A 17500-nucleotide genomic window follows, 5' to 3' on the forward strand; every position below is an offset into this window, starting at 1 on the left:
CTGTAGGCCTCCGGCTGGGTGAACCCCAAGAATGACAGATTGTTATAGATGTGTCCCGACATAAGGTCATAAGGTCATTAGTCCCAAGCTTACTCCAGAGTTGTGTGACCTTTGACCAAGATGAATGATTGTAAGTCACCATTTAAGAACAGGCAGAGGACCATTGCTGATGAAGTAAACACACTGAGGCTACTTTACTGCTGTCTTTGGGGTGTGAATGGTGCCATTACCGTGTGTGTTGTTTTTGACAGAGAAATATTTCAAAATGAAGAAGTCTGACTGCAAAGAATCGCTTGAAATCTACAAGAAGTTTCTGACTCGAGTCACTAAGATTGCCGAGTTCATGAAAATCGCAGAGGTGAACAGATTTCCTTTGTATTATCATTCTAATTCTGAAATTCTGTTACCTTCAGTTGTCTGTGTAGTGTTAATCAGGCTTGTGTACGAAACATAATTTGTTTGCATTTATGTGTGAGTTTCATGAATTGTCTGATATTTATCTCTTTGTCTTATCACAGCAGGTTGGTGTGGACAAAAATGACATACCAGACATCTCTTACGTGAGTTAGTCTCTTCACTTGGTCGTGTTCAGCTGATGTTTCTACCATATACATTCGTTATAGTCTCCTGTGTTTCTGTCGTCAGTAAATATGGTGTGATGCACAGCATAGTGGGGGATTCTATATGGACTAAGCTAAATGTACACTATACTGCTGTATGAGTTGTGACGTCCTGATGTACACTATACTGCTGTATGAGTTGTGACGTCCTGATGTACACTATACTGCTGTATGAGTTGTGACGTCCTGATGTACACTATACTGCTGTATGAGTTCTGCCTTAGACACACCTGTCCTCCTCTTCTCCTTGTCTCCATCTGTCCTTACTCCACCCAGTGTTTACACCCTGGTGTAGTGGTGGATTTGACAGATTCGGACAGTGAGGACAGCCTCTTTAGGGAATGCCATGTGGACAGCCCGGTAACAGTGACCACACAGACACCCAGGGTCTTGACCCTTAGACATAAAGCAGTGAAAATTTAAAAAAATATGGATTACTGACAAAATGATATTTCAGTACAGTGAAGAGAGGGCACTCTTTCATGTTCCCAAGAGTGGACTGTCAAATCTGTAGGACTTTAGCTGTTGTCCTGCTGGTTCCTTAACCTGATTCTCATTTGAATTTTTATTAGCGCGAGGTTCACTTCTCTAGTACGTAAGGACAGCGGTCCAGTAGACTTCAGTAGGCTAGGAACCTTTGAGGGACTCAACAGATGGAGATTCTGGTGGTCTCTGTGTTGGTCTTTGAGAATGCTGTGAGTTTGGTGATTATTGGCCTGAAAACAAAGGGTGTTTTGTGTTCAAGGTGTTTTGGAATGTTGAATTAAAAATGTTGTGGACTTGACTGAAAAGGGTGTGTGTGTGTGTGTGTGTATGTGTGTGTGTGTGTGCATGTGTGTGTGTGTGCGTGTGTGAGAGAGAGAGAGAGAGCATATTTTGGTACGTTCCTTAGATCTGGTTCCTTTGCTTTGTGATCTTACCCATATCTGACCCATAGGCTCCCAGCAGTATCCTGGAGTCTTTAGAGGCCCATATGAACAGCCTGGAGGGGAAGAAAGGGTGAGTGACACTGCTCATAGTCCATTACCCTCCATTTAAACACAATGTGTTTACAGTCTGTAACTTGGTTATCACAGTTTTCCTATAGCTTCACATCCATATTGATTTTACTCTATCAAAAGTACTCTTTCAAACTGGATTCTCTCTCTCTCTCTCTCTCTCTCTCTCTTTGCATGTGTGTGTGTGTGTGCTATACATGTTGTATATGTGTGTGTTTGTCTTTTTTGACTGCACGGTGACATGTCATTTGAATTCTCAGTGAAGGGTGAGTATTCTCAGAGGTTTCTGAAGTATTTCATTTCAGTATTTCTACAGTTTGATGTGATCTCTCTGAAACAAACTCTTTCCCTGATTCTTTTCCATTAGATCTCCCACTAAGGTGAGTCATTGCTTTTCTCATCATGCTTTCTTTACCCCCCCCCCCTTTTCTCTCACAGTATCTCTTTATGCTCAACCTTCTTTTAGTCTCAAATCCCAGTCTGTCTCTTTCTCTCTCTACTCCAGGGTTCTCCCACCAATAACGTGTCACCTACATCCACTCCATCGAAAACAGCTGCTAGTGTTCCCACCCTTGGGCCTCCGCCCACTGAACCTGCTGCTGAGACAGTCACAGAGTGAGTTACTACTACACCACCAACTCCGACCGTACTGTCTATGCCACACCACCTACAATATCTGCACCACACCATCAACACCATCTACACTACACCATTTACACCACCAACTCCACCCTCACCATCTACACTACACCACCTACAATATCTGCACTACACCATCAACACCACCTACACCATCTACACCACACCATTTACACCACCAACTCCACCCTCACCATCTACACGACACCACCTACAATATCTACACTACATCATCAACACCACCTACACCATCTACACTACACCATTCACACCACCAACTCCACCCATACTGTCTACGCTACACCACCTACAATATCTGCACTACACCATCAACACCACCTACACCATCTACACTACACCATTTACACCACCAACTCCACCCTCACCATCTACACGACACCACCTACAATATCTACACTACACCATCAACACCACCAACACCACCTACACCATCTACACTACACCATCTACACCACCAACTCCACCCTCACCATCTACACTACACCATTTACACCACCAACTCCACCCACACCATCTACACAACACCACCTACAATATCTGCACTACACCATCAACAGCACCTACACCATCTACACTATAGCATTTACACCACCAACTCCACCCTCACCATCTACACTACACTGTTTACACCACATATTGAATTTTAGAAATAGTAACTGACATCATGCTCTCTCTCTCTCTCTCGCCCTCTCTCTCTCATTATCAGTTCTCTGCTAGATCTAGACCCGCTGTCCTCCTCTGGTCCTCCTGCAGGTGGCGCTTCAGCTGCCCCAACCTCTTGGGGAGGTAGAGTTCTTAGAAGCTATAGTGGGAAAGATTACCCACTTCAAATCTGGCAGTAAACAATAGAACATGTACACACAACTCTGTCATTCAGTGACCCTAATGCAGTGAACAGTTAGTATTCAGTTGATCCTGAGGTAAATTCATTTTGTTTCATGCACTGATTTTCACTTGACTGGTTTACAGATGACCTCTTAATTAAGCTGGGTTGAATCATTTCTTCTGTTGTACTGAATCTGTCGTTCTGAATTGTTTTCCTCCCTCTCCTCTCTCTCTGTTCTTCTTTCATGCTGTTGCAGACCTCCTGGGATCCGGTGAGTTTTGACCCACAGAACTTCACCTTCTGTGTGTTTGTGTGTAAACATCAAAAGGTAAATTCAGAGTTTCTCGCCCAAAGTTTATCACCAAAGGGTAATGCTCCTCATACAATGCCTCTTCAGACTCACTGCACTCGTATTCCCATTGGGAACCATGTCACATGATATGACAGGACTTTGTCTGGATGTCTCAGTCTGTAATTAGTTGGGAAAAATAAAAGTCAGACTTACAGCAGGGACTCAGGACCCTATCCCCCTGTCCTTATCTCTTCCCGTTTATAGATCCCCCTCATAGATTCTCTCCTTTTCACTCTGGGCTTTAGTAGAATCTTTCTCTCTTTCCTTGTTCTCTCACTCTTTTCCCCTTCTTTTTGCTCTTCCTTTTTTTTGGGGGGGGGTTTGATATTTTTTATTGGTTGGCCGTGGCCTTGCTTGGTAGAAATGGGCTCCTTCACTACGGAGGCTCTTCTTCCTGACCCCTCCCCTGCTGTTGACTCCACCTCCTCTCCTGCTGCTGCAGCCACTGAGGGCGCCGCCAGTTTAGCTCCTCCCACTGCTGCCGCCTCTGGCTCAGCGGAGCTGCTTGGAGGTCAGTGGTGATGTTTTCCTGGAAAATTCTTTACCAAGGAGAACTCTCCGGGATGTCATGCCATGTCCAGGGCTCAGTTATTTGGCACTTGGTTGCTACTCTTTCAGTTTGGTACATCATTCATGAATGAAATTTGTTTCATTCACATATAAATCTGAAGTTGGAATTTGCAAGTTTATTGGATCATCCATCAGAGACACTGGCAAAAAAGTTAATCTTGATAGCAGACCATGAACTGAAAAAAGAACTTTTTTGCCAATACAAGAGTGTGGCTGTCTCAACATCTAGTGTAAACGATTAGAATACACAAAAACCCAACAGCCTTACATTTATATTTATTCATTTAGCAGAAAGCGACCTCAAAGACTTCCTTAACCACAAAATCAGAGATTTGATCTTTTAACTTGGTTTAATGGATGGCTTCACACAGTACCTCATGATACAAACCTCTGGCTTTTGAAAGCAAATCTTCTTGACTGAAAGATTTATGTGATCCAAACACATGCTTCTGATGGCCTAAAAGCAGGCACAATCCTACTTGTAACAACTGTAGCCTCAACTGTAACACTACTGTAACACTACTGTAACACCACTGTAACACTACTGTAACACTACTGTAACAGATCATCACACCACTATAACACTACTGTAACACCACTGTAACACTACTGTAACACTACTGTAGCAGATCATCACACTTCTATAACACTACTGTAACACTACTGTAACACCACTGTAACACTACTGTAACACTACTGTAACACTACTGTAACAGATCATCACACTTCTGTAACACTACTGTAACACTACTGTAACAGATCATCACACCTCTGTAACACCACTGTAACACCACTGTAACACTACTGTAACAGATCATCACACTTCTGTAACACTACTGTAACACTACTGTAACAGAGCATCACACTTCTGTAACACTACTGTAACACCACTGTAACAGAGCATCACACCACTGCAACACCACTGTAGCACTACTGTAACAGAGCATCACACTTCTGTAACACTACTGTAACACCACTGTAACAGATCGTCACAGTACTGTAATACTACTGTAACACAACTGTAACACCACTGTAACAGATCATCACACTACTGTAACACTACTGTAACACAACTGTAACACCACTGTAATACCACTGTAGCACAACTGTAACACCACTGTAACAGATCATCACACCACTGTAACACCACTGTAGCACTACTGTAACAGAGCATCACACTTCTGTAACACAACTGTAACACTACTGTAACACTACTGTAACACTACTGTAACACCACTGTAACAGATCATCACACTACTGTAACACTACTGTAACAGAGCATCACACTACTGTAACACTACTGTAACACCACTGTAACAGATCGTCACAGTACTGTAATACTACTGTAACACAACTGTAACACCACTGTAGCACTACTGTAACAGAGCATCACACTTCTGTAACGCTACTGTAACACCACTGTAACAGATCGTCACAGTACTGTAATACTACTGTAACACAACTGTAACACCACTGTAACAGAGCATCACACCACTGTAACACTACTGTAACACCACTGTAACAGATCATCACACTTCTGTAACACTACTGTAACACTACTGTAACACAACTGTAACAGATCATCACACTTCTGTAACACTACTGTAACACTACTGTAACAGAGCATCACACCACTGTAACACTACTGTAACACTACTGTAACACCACTGTAACAGATCATCACACCACTGTAACACTATTGTAACACTACTGTAGCACTACTGTAACGGAGCACTACACTTCTGTAACACTACTGTAACACCACTGTAACAGATCATCACACTACTGTAACAGAGCATCACACCTCTGTAACACTACTGTAACACCACTGTAACAGAGCATCACACCTCTGTAACACTACTGTAACACCACTGTAACAGATCATCACACCACTGTAACACTACTGTAACACTACTGTAACAGATCATCACACCACTGTAACACTACTGTAACACCACTGTAACAGAGCATCACACCACTGTAACACTACTGTAACACTACTGTAACACCACTGTAACACTACTGTAACAACAATGTAACAGATCATCACACCACTGTAACACTATTGTAACACTACTGTAGCACTACTGTAACAGAGCATCACACTTCTGTAACACTACTGTAACACCACTGTAACAGATCATCACACTACTGTAACAGAGCATCACACCTCTGTAACACTACTGTAAAACCACTGTAACAGATCATCACACCACTGTAACACTACTGTAACACCACTGTAACACTACTGTAACACCACTGTAACAGAGCATCACACCCCTGTAACACTACTGTAACAGATCATCACACCACTGTAACACTATTGTAACACTACTGTAACACCACTGTAACAGAGCATCACACCACTGTAACACTACTGTAACACTACTGTAACAGATCATCACACTACTGTAACACTACTGTAACACTACTGTAACAGATCATCACACTACTGTAACACTACTGTAACAGATCATCACACCACTGTAACACTATTGTAACACTACTGTAGCACTACTGTAACAGAGCATCACACCACTGCAACACCACTGTAGCACTACTGTAACAGAGCATCACACTTCTGTAACACTACTGTAACACCACTGTAACAGATCGTCACAGTACTGTAATACTACTGTAACACAACTGTAACACCACTGTAACAGATCATCACACTACTGTAACACTACTTTAACACAACTGTAACACCACTGTAATACCACTGTAGCACAACTGTAACACCACTGTAACAGATCATCACACCACTGTAACACCACTGTAGCACTACTGTAACAGAGCATCACACTTCTGTAACACTACTGTAACACCACTGTAACAGATCATCACACCACTATAACACTACTGTAACAGAGCATCACACCACTGTAACACTACTGTAACACTACTGTAACACTACTGTAACACCACTGTAACAGATCATCACACTACTGTAACACTACTGTAACAGAGCATCACACCACTGTAACACTACTGTAACACCACTGTAACAGATCATCACACCACTATAACACTACTGTAACACTACTGTAACACTATTGTAACACAACTGTAACAGATCATCACACCACTGTAACACTACTGTAACACTGCTCTGACACCACTGTATCAAATCCTCACACAACGGTTACAGCACTGTTGCACTGCTGTAACACCAGTGTCATGCTACTATAGCATCACTGTAACTTCACTTTGATGCTGTGGTCTAAGAGATGCTAACGACATACCAGTGCAGCTGTTTTGTTTGTCAGAGGAAAAAATTTAAACTAGGTCTGGAAGGTCTTTCTGACTTCGGATGCTAGTGTAAATTATGTTGGAGCACACTCATTGCCTGATATGATTTGTCCTGTTGGAGAGCTAACTACTGACTACCCACAATTCTCTCTTTCTCTTCCTCTTCTCTATAGCAGTAGTTTAGTTTGCCTTCCTCAGCTCCTGCTGCTCTTACCATCTGCTGCACGATAATTTTGAGGCATTCTGAAGGATATTAGGGTGAATGCTGTTGCTAATGTTCAGCAGGGAGTAGTGCATTTTGATCTAGTTTACCCTATGACTAAGCTGCAGTGAGATATAGTATCTTTACAACTGAATGTGTGAAAAAAAAGACTTTGAAGGTGTTTCTCTATTCAGGCCGCAGAATACAGCAGCAACAACAGCAAATGTAGCATTCTCACACAGCATATGTAGCATTCTCACATAGCAAATGTAGCATTCCCACATAGCTGTCCTGGGTTGGAATATTTTAGATAATCTCAATTGATTTTGTTGCTAAAATGTTAGACAGTATCTTCAGTGATTAAACAGGTGTTTCTAGACCTGATGGCCTTGGTACTTCAGTTTAAGAAGCAGAGGCTATTTTCAAAGAGATATACACACACACACACACACACACAAAACATACACACACACACACACAGATTGATTCTGCCAAACATGCAGACTCATCATGACTCACATGACTCATCATGACTCTCATGACTCTCAACACACAATATAACAGAGATGAAATTATGGTTTGATTTTCTTGGATTTTTTTTAATGGTTCCTGTCCTTTAGCAGAGCTCAATCACCAGTTTCCCCATTTTTTCTTCCACCATCCGTCCTTTCATTTCCAATGCATCACCATTCACCATTAACCTTCCATCACTAGACCATCTGCCAGAACTCTGTTATAATACTCAATACTGTAATAATACTCAAACACAGCCCAGCAACACTGTCTCTCTGTCGCACCAACTAATGTGCAAAAATCAAAACAGTGGAAAAGAAATATTGCAGCCTGGCGGAATTCAATCACATAAACGGCTTAAATAAGATACGCTACCACCCAGTGCTTATTGTCCAATATTTTACTCCCTGTTACAGGTTCCGCCTGCCATTTTCTTACATTTTTTAAAAAATGATCATGTGATCAACAATTGGCGCAAGATTTATTTTTTTTGTAACATGTCACCAACCACTTGGGTAAAATATTGTAGTAGTGAATTATATAACAGTTTACACTCAAAGCTGTGACCCCCCCATATTTATCGTACAGTGGGTTTCAGGTAATGTCATGTTCATATTTTAAACACAAAAGGTGGAGATTTATGCTGATGACATTGTAAGTGTTTCCAGCCAATGATAAATCACTTGGCTCTTTACATTCAGAAATACATGTAGAGAAACCCACACACACTCACAGATACACGCACGCACGCAGGCACGCACGCATGCACGGATTGCTCTTTGATCTTCAGCCCAGTCTTTGCCTCCTCTTACTTTTTCTGTATGTCTTTTCTTTTCTTTTCTTTTCTTGTCTTTTCTTTTCCTCCCTGCTGGCCCATTTGCCCTCTGACCTCATGGGGACGGTGCTTTAGATGCGTTTGCAACTCCTGTTGTTGAGTCTGCCACTACTGCAGAGGGCGCTGCAGCAACCACCCCCACGCCTGCCGACCCAAGCACTGCAACTGGTGGGTGGGTGTGAGTGTGTGTTTGTATGTGTGTGTGTGTGTGTGTGTGTGCGCTCACGTGTGTGTATGTATGTGCGCGTGTGTGTGTGTGCGTGCGTGTGTGTGTGTATGTATAGATCACTGTAGTGGTGATTTCCGTGATGCAGTTACTGTGATGTATCTGTGGACAACATTTGGAGTTGAATTTGTGTTGTATTTCTGCTGGTTTTTGTTGTCATGTCTTTGATGCTTCCAGTAATATTTTTTGCAGAAAAATACAGAACAAAATCTTATCAAAAGTCATATTTGAGGAGGTAAAGTGCTGTATGTAAAGTAAAAAAAAGTTTAATCCTGTGGCCAGCGGTACAGGGTTCATGTGGTGACTGATTATTGTTACCAACATTAGCGGTGACTGGTTCACTGAATCTCACTTAACATTGTTTGTCACAAGTGTACTGGAGGGAGTTTCTCTTTTGTGATCTCTTTTTGCCTGGTGTGAGCTGGCTAATTCTATTGCGTTGTGTAGGGCGTGTATCTTGGTCGGTTTGGCTCAATAGGTTCTTCAGAATGTTTCCTTTTTGGATGTTTGGAAGATTTTAGGACATTCGAGAGTGTGTGCACATTGACACAACCTGATTCTCAGCCTGACTGGTCTGGCGTTGCTGTGTGGTTGCCATAGGAACAGGAATCATGTACAGCTCCAGATCAGTGGCAAACCGACGTCTCTTTAGAACCTGAGCAAAAGGCAGAGTCCAAGTCCACGACCTGTCTGTGCATCAATGAAACGAAAGTCTCAGTGTTTATTTTGTTCATTTTATTTGATTTTACAAGGTCTTCTTATCATTCCCTTTGTTTGTTCCATAAGCATAAATTCAGATTTCAGAACGTTTTTTTCTACAGCTAATGTCCTGTGGGTTTGTTATGTGTATGACTGAGGTAGCACAGTTTACACACAAACACACAGCTCCTTCACACTGTATTCTGTTGGTCTGTTGTCATCTTGATCAAACCCCGTAATCATCTTCACCTCTTCCCCAAAAGATCCCTTTGCTTCTCCGGCTGCTGGTACAGACCTTGGTCCTCAGCTGGACCTGTTCTCCATTCAGGTCACCCCACCAGACTCTGGCATTAGTCCAGCGCCACCAGCTCCTGCCCAGAGTCTGCTGAGCTCTGCTGCTGCCAGCCCCTCTTCAGTAGCGCCCCCTGCTGTTCCAACAGTAGATCTGTTCAGTGGTAAACCCACAGTGTGTCTCTGAGTAAAACAGTGTGTCTCTGAGTAAAATGTCAGAAGTGAAGGAATCTCTCTCCATTTCTCACAGTTTTATGTTTTTTTGGAGTGATTCTGTAACATAAGTGATCTTTTTCTGTGTGCAGAGAGAAATATTGTGCTATTTGTGTTTACATTTTTAAATTCAGATTTTGGTGCCACGAAATCAAAGCCCTCAGCTCACAGCATAGACTTGTTTGGTGCAGGTACAAACTTTCCCCCTTCCTTTAACCTGACCTCAATTTTACCCCCTCATTCCTGTCTTTCTGTCACTCTCACCACACTCTCTCTCTCTCTCTCTCTCTCTCTCTGTCTCTCTCCCTCTCTCTTACTCTCACCCTCTCTCTTTCTCTCTCTCTCCCTCCTTCACACAGTCTCTCTCTCTCTCTCTCTCTCTCCTTCACTCTCTCTCTCCTTCTCTCTTTCTCCCTCTCTTTCTCTCTCTCCCTCTCTCTCTCTCTCTCTCACTCTCTTTTATTTCTGTCTTTTTTGTAGCTAATGTAAATATGTGTGGGGTAGTGTGAGTAATGAGAGCCAAGCCTGACCACTGTCACTGTCACTCTCCCTCTCACTGCCTGACCACTGTCGCTGTCACTCTCCCTCTCACTGTCACTCTCCCTCTCACTGTCACTCTCCCTCTCACTGTCACTCTCCCTCTCACTGCCTGCTCTCCCTCTCACTGTCACTCTCCCTCTCACTGCCTGCTCTCCCTCTCACTGTCACTCTCCCTCTCACTGCCTCCTCTCCCTCTCACTGCTTCCTCTCCCTCTCACTGCCTCCTCTCCCTCTCACTGCTTCCTGTCCACCTCAGCTGCACCCCCAGACTTTACCCCTGTACCCAAAATGCTGAGAAGGTGAAATCTGAAAAATCTGTTTCCCAGAGTGTTTGTCAGTCTCAGTGTTTAATCTGTTTCTTACTGATATTCCCAGAGTGTTCATCACAGTCTCAGTGTTTAATCTGTTTCTTACTGATATTCCCAGAGTGTTCGTCACAGTCTCAGTGTTTAATCTGTTTCTTACTGATATTCCCAGAGTGTTCGTCACAGTCTCAGTGTTTAATCTGTTTCTTACTGATATTCCCAGAGTGTTCGTCACAGTCTCAGTGTTTAATTGTTCTCAGTCTTCTCACTGTCCTGTCAACTTCTCTCTGACTCAGGAGAGTGGTGTACTCTTTGTCCATATTGCCCGTCCAGAGGTCATATGGGAAGTGTGTTTTATCGGCGTGTGAGCTGCTTTGCCGTGGTTGTGTGTGTGTCTGTGTGATGTGTTTGTGTGTATATGGTTACTGTGTTTATTGACGTCCCCTATGCTCCAGATGTCTTTTGCCCCCTTACCACTGGCCCTGGGGTGGCTCTGGACCTTTTTGGGGGTGGGTAACTGTTTGGGATGGAGAGCAGTTGTTTGGAGAGAATGTGAGATTTGAGGGTTTTGCACAAAGTGTGTTTTGACACAAGTGATGAAGGAGATTTGATCATAGAAGAGAATGGAAACATTAGATAGTTTTGGTTATGGCTTATGCTATGATGGTCAGTCTGATGATCACTCTCCAGGTTTGCTGTGCTGTGTCTTTCCTGTTTGCAGTTGTAATGTATGCCTGGTGTGGATGCTTAATCGGTTTTTCAGTTCAGGGCTACATTCAACCAATCACAAACATGCACTGAAAGATTATAGATTTCACAAGAGGAGTGCATGCGCTTATTGGATTGTCTTGATGTTATTTGTTGATGAGTAAAAAGATGGTTTCTCACAGTGTTTTTTTTTTTTGTTGAGACGGATGATTAGTTTGTTGTGTTCATTGTGTAAGGAGTGTGCTAATGAACATTTGTCATAGTTTTCTTCTGACTAAATAACCGCTGGTAAGTAAATAGCAGAAATGTTTGAAGTGTAACAGGTTTGCACATAGATCGGCGATAACACGTGTGCTGTTATTTTTCTGGGGGCTCTTTCAGTGTGTCGGCCACAGGTTCACTCTTAACCCTTCTCTGCCCCCATGCTGCTCTCACGCCTGTGCTCTCGTCCTGTTTCGGGGTCACAGACTCTGGGGCTCCAGGTGAAGCCCAGCCAGCTGCCCCAGCGGCATCAGGTTCTGATCTGATGGCAGGTAAGTTAAATCTGTCACCTGAGCCATACCAAGAGTGCGTGTCTGACACATTGTGACTGAATAACCTCATAGTGTAGATAGAGTGTGTGTGTGTGTGTGTGCATAATATATGTAACTGAACATCTTCACTGTGTCAAGAGTGTGTGTGTATAATATATTTCACTGGTGTAGATAAAGTGTGTGTGTATAACATATTTGACTTGTGCATTTACGTGGTGTGTGTGTATAATATATTTGACTGAATGGCATCACAGTGCAGATAAAGTACTGTGTGAATTAGCAGTAGTGCTGTCATTATGGAGTACTGTGTGAATTAGCAGTAGTGTTGTCATTATGGAGTACTGTGTGAATTAGCAGTAGTGTTGTCATTATGGAGTACCGCGTGAATTAGCAGTAGTGTTGTCATTATGGAGTACTGTGTGAATTAGCAGTAGTGTTGTCATTATGGAGTACCGCGTGAATTAGCAGTAGTGTTGTCATTATGGAGTACTGTGTGAATTAGCAGTAGTGTTGTCATTATGGAGTACCGCGTGAATTAGCAGTAGTGTTGTCATTATGGAGTACTGTGTGAATTAGCAGTAGTGCTGTCATTATGGAGTACTGTGTGAATTAGCAGTAGTGTTGTCATTATGGAGTACTGTGTGAATTAGCAGTAGTGTTGTCATTATGGAGTACCGCGTGAATTAGCAGTAGTGTTGTCATTATGGAGTACTGTGTGAATTAGCAGTAGTGTTGTCATTATGGAGTACCGCGTGAATTAGCAGTAGTGCTGTCATTATGGAGTACTGTGTGAATTAGCAGTAGTGTTGTCATTATGGAGTACCGCGTGAATTAGCAGTAGTGTTGTCATTATGGAGTACCGCGTGAATTAGCAGTAGTGTTGTCATTATGGAGTACTGCATGTTGCTCATGTGTCATTTTCCTCTGCTCTGTTGAGAGTGGTTTGTTGGCGTGAATAAGACCAAACTTGCATTACTTCCTGTTTGGTCTGGTCTGCATGTCTTGTTCTGTCCCTGTGCGTCTGATCAAATCTGTATTGATTATCAGTAATCATCTGCTCTCCTCCTCTCACAATACATTCTCCTCTTATCCTCTCTTCATCCTTTCTCTCATTTCATTCCATTGCCTGCTCTCTCTCTCTCTCTCTCTCTCTCTCTCTCTCTCTCACTTTTCCTATTGTTCTTTTTCCCCTTTTCTTCCCTCTCTTTCTCTCCCATCATCTGCCTCTTGGTCTGGGTCATTGCTTGCTTCCTCCCAAATCGCTGGTGAGTCCTGCTTTTTCTTCACGGCCTGCTCTCTAAGCAAACATTGCTCGTTCCTACTTTTAGCTCTTCCACCTGCTCGCTAACGGACGTGAATGAATGAGTGGATGGGGGGATGGATGATTCTTGAGTGGATTCTTGAGTCTGTAGTTTTTCTCAGTGTAGCATCAGGTTCAGTGCAGTGCTTTAGTACAAATGCTGCTCTAGTCATGTTTACACAAATGATTTAATGTAGGAAACCCTGTGGAGTAATAATTACAAGTCATTTGTATTTGACTGAAAAGGTATTTAATGAATTGATTACAGATGTAAAGCTTACCTTTGCCTTGTTCATGCCTGTGCTGTTCTGAGGTCAGTGTAGACTTGACAGTGAGTGATGTTAATCTAGTGGGAGTTATGTGTGTGAGTGTCCAGACAGCTGTTTGATCAGGTTCAGACCAAACCGTCTTTCCCTACCGTGGATGACCTATACTCTCTCCCTCACTCTTCACGGAAGCATTTGATGGATTAGGGGACGTCCTCATGCCGACCATGACTCCGCAGCCCCCGGGGGCATCACCCATGGCAACCTCACCTGTTAAACCAGTGGGAGGAGACCTGGACTCCACCATGGCTAATCTGGCTGGCAGTGAGTGCTCCCTGAGTTCATTGTTAATGATACTTCTGTTGTTAACAATGTCGATTTGTCAGATTTGTGCTGATGTGGACTGTGGTATTAATGTTGATGGTGTTTGTCTGTGTCTTTTCTGTGCGTTGTGGTGTTTGTAGTATTTGATCGTTAGTATTATTTTGGTGTCGTTTAGTTTTGATGTGGTTTAGCTTTGTTGGTCAGTGTGGTTTTGATGTGGTTTAGCTTTGATTGTCAGTGTGGTTTTGATGTGGTTTAGTTTTGATTGTGAATGAGGTTTAACTTTGATTGTCAGTGTGGTTCTCATGTGGTTTAACTTTGTGAGTGTGGTTTTCATGTGGTTTAACTTTGTCAGTATGGTTTTGATGTGGTTTAACTTTGATTGTCAGTGTGATTTTTGTGTGGTTTAACTTTTATTGTGAGCGTGGTTTTGATGCGGTTTAGCTTTGACTGTGAATGTGGTTTGGATGCGGTTTAGTTTTGATTGTGAGCGTGGTTTTGATGCGGTTTAGCTTAGACTGTGAATGTGGTTTGGATGCGGTTTAGCTCTGATTGTGAACGTGGATTTTAGGGATGTAACAGTGCAGTGGACCTACAGTTTTCGGGCCATGGTAACTGTGCGGTTTCGGTATCCTTATATTCAAGAATATTTGCCTACAGACAAATCAAACTTTCCATTCAGAAAAAATGGCAGCATGACTGACGAGGCCAACAGTGGCAAAGCAAGACCTGCAGACTGTACTGTGTTTGTTCACGTTATTCTTACCTTCACCATGGTATTCTTACCCTCATCATGGTATTCTTACCTTCACCATGGTATTCTTACCCTCATCATGGTATTCTTACCTTCACCATGGTATTCTTACCCTCATCATGGTATTCTTACCTTCACCATGGTATTCTTACCGTAACCATGGTATTCTTACCTTCACCATGGTATTCTTACCCTCATCATGGTATTCTTACCTTCATCATGATATTCTTACCTTCATCATCATAGTCTTACCCTCATCATGGTATTCTTACCTTCACTATGGTATTCTTACCTTCATCATGGTATTCTTACCCTCATCATGATATTCTTACCTTCATCATCATAGTCTCACCCTCATCATGGTATTCTTACCTTCACCATGGTATTCTTACCTTCATCATGGTATTCTTACCTTCACCATGGTATTCTTACCTTCATCATGGTATTCTTACCCTCATCATCATAGTCTTACCCTCATCATGGTATTCTTACCTTCACCATGGTATTCTTATCTTCATCATGGTATTCTTACCCTCATCATGATATTCTTACCTTCATCATCATAGTCTTACCCTCATCATGGTATTCTTACCTTCACCATGGTATTCTTACCTTCACCATGGTATTCTTACCTTCATCATGGTATTCTTACCCTCATCATGATATTCTTACCTTCATCATCATAGTCTTACCCTCAGCATAGTATTCCTACCTTCATCATGGTATTCTTACCTTCACCATGGTATTCTTACCTTCATCATGGTATTCTTACCCTCATCATCATAGTCTTACCCTCATCATGGTATTCTTACCTTCACCATGGTATTCTTACCTTCATCATGGTATTCTTACCCTCATCATGATATTCTTACCTTCATCATCATAGTCTTACCCTCACCATGGTATTCTTACCTTCATCATGGTATTCTTACCTTCACCATGGTATTCTTACCTTCATCATGGTATTCTTACCCTCATCATGATATTCTTACCCTCATCATGATATTCTTACCTTCATCATCATAGTCTTACCTTCATCATCATAGTCTTACCCTCATCATGGTATTCTTACCTTCACCATGGTATTCTTACCTTCATCATGGTATTCTTACCTTCATCATCATAGTCTTACCCTCATCATAGTATTCTTACCTTCACCATGGTATTCTTACCTTCATCATGGTATTCTTACCCTCATCATGATATTCTTACCCTCATCATGATATTCTTACCTTCATCATCATAGTCTTACCTTCATCATCATAGTCTTACCCTCATCATAGTATTCTTACCTTCACCATGGTATTCTTACCTTCATCATGGTATTCTTAACCTCATCATCGTAGTCTTACCTTCATTATGGTATTCTTACCTTCATCATGGTATTCTTACCTTCATCATGGTATTCTTACCCTCATCATCGTAGTCTTACCTTCATCATGGTATTCTTACCTTCATCATGGTATTCTTACCTTCATCATCGTAGTCTTACCTTCATCATGGTATTCTTACCTTCATCATCGTAGTCTTACCTTCATCATGGTAGTCTTACCTTCATCATCGTAGTCTTACCTTCATCATGGTAGTCTGCTTGTAATCTGCAGCGCAATAAGCAAGTTTTGGACATTATAGGAAAATGACAGGCGTATCATAATACCGCGGTTCATGTGTGCATATTGAAACATCCATTCGCTTCGCCCCCCTGCGTAGCAAATGGATCGACTACATACTGTGTACCGTTGCATCCCTAGTGGTTTTGATCTGGTTTAGTTTTGATTGTTAGTGTGGTTTTGATGTGGTTTAGTTTTGATTGTTAGTGTGGTTTTGATGTGGTTTAGTTTTGATTGTTAATGTGGTTTTGATGTGGTTTAGTTTTGATTGTAGTGTGGTTTTGATGTGGTTTAGTTTTGATTGTTAGTGTGGTTTTGATGTGGTTTAGTTTTGATTGTCAGTGTGGTTTTGATGTGGTTTAGTTTTGATTGTTAGTGTGGTTTTGATGTGGTTTGGTTTCGATTGTCCGTGTGGTTTTGATGTGGTTTAGTTTTGATTGTTAGTGTGGTTTTGATGTGGTTTAGTTTTGATTGTTAGTGTGGTTTTGATGTGGTTTAGTTTTGATTGTTAGTGTGGTTTTGATGTGGTTTAGTTTTGATTGTTAGTGTGGTTTTGATGTGGTTTAGTTTTGATTGTTAGTGTGGTTTTGATGTTGTTTTTGTGTGATTTAGGCTGCCTTGAGTTATAAAGTGATCTGATGCTGTGATACTGGCTGGTTTGTGTTAGTTGTGTGTATGCTGGTGTGTTGGTGTTAATTGTGTACATGTGTTGATGTGTTAGTTTTCGTGGCGTGTGGGATGGTTGTGAAGTGGATATTTAATAGATAATAACATTAACGAATGTGTTTGATATTTAATAGATAATAACATTTATGAATGTTTGATATTTAATAGATAATAACATTGATGAATGTGTTTGATCTTTTTAGACCTGAACATGGGGACCCAGAAACCGTAAGCTTC

General features: G+C 41.9%; 1 protein-coding gene across 1 annotated transcript in view; it reads left to right on the top strand.

Annotated features, from left to right (window-relative positions):
- Positions 1-17500, top strand: part of LOC115819202 (clathrin coat assembly protein AP180-like) — a 46418-nt gene that overhangs the window by 22642 nt on the left and 6276 nt on the right. Inside the window, exons 7-19 of the mRNA XM_030782760.1 lie at positions 252-358; positions 519-560; positions 1558-1619; positions 1879-1884; positions 1986-1998; positions 2124-2233; positions 2985-3064; positions 3361-3375; positions 3818-3967; positions 8904-8996; positions 12278-12343; positions 14102-14233; positions 17467-17491. Of these exons, the coding sequence (XP_030638620.1) occupies positions 252-358; positions 519-560; positions 1558-1619; positions 1879-1884; positions 1986-1998; positions 2124-2233; positions 2985-3064; positions 3361-3375; positions 3818-3967; positions 8904-8996; positions 12278-12343; positions 14102-14233; positions 17467-17491 (901 nt within the window). The remainder of the gene's footprint in view (positions 1-251; positions 359-518; positions 561-1557; positions 1620-1878; positions 1885-1985; positions 1999-2123; positions 2234-2984; positions 3065-3360; positions 3376-3817; positions 3968-8903; positions 8997-12277; positions 12344-14101; positions 14234-17466; positions 17492-17500) is intronic.

Source organism: Chanos chanos, chromosome 8 (assembly GCF_902362185.1).
Source record: "Chanos chanos chromosome 8, fChaCha1.1, whole genome shotgun sequence".
Classification (NCBI taxonomy): domain Eukaryota; kingdom Metazoa; phylum Chordata; class Actinopteri; order Gonorynchiformes; family Chanidae; genus Chanos; species Chanos chanos.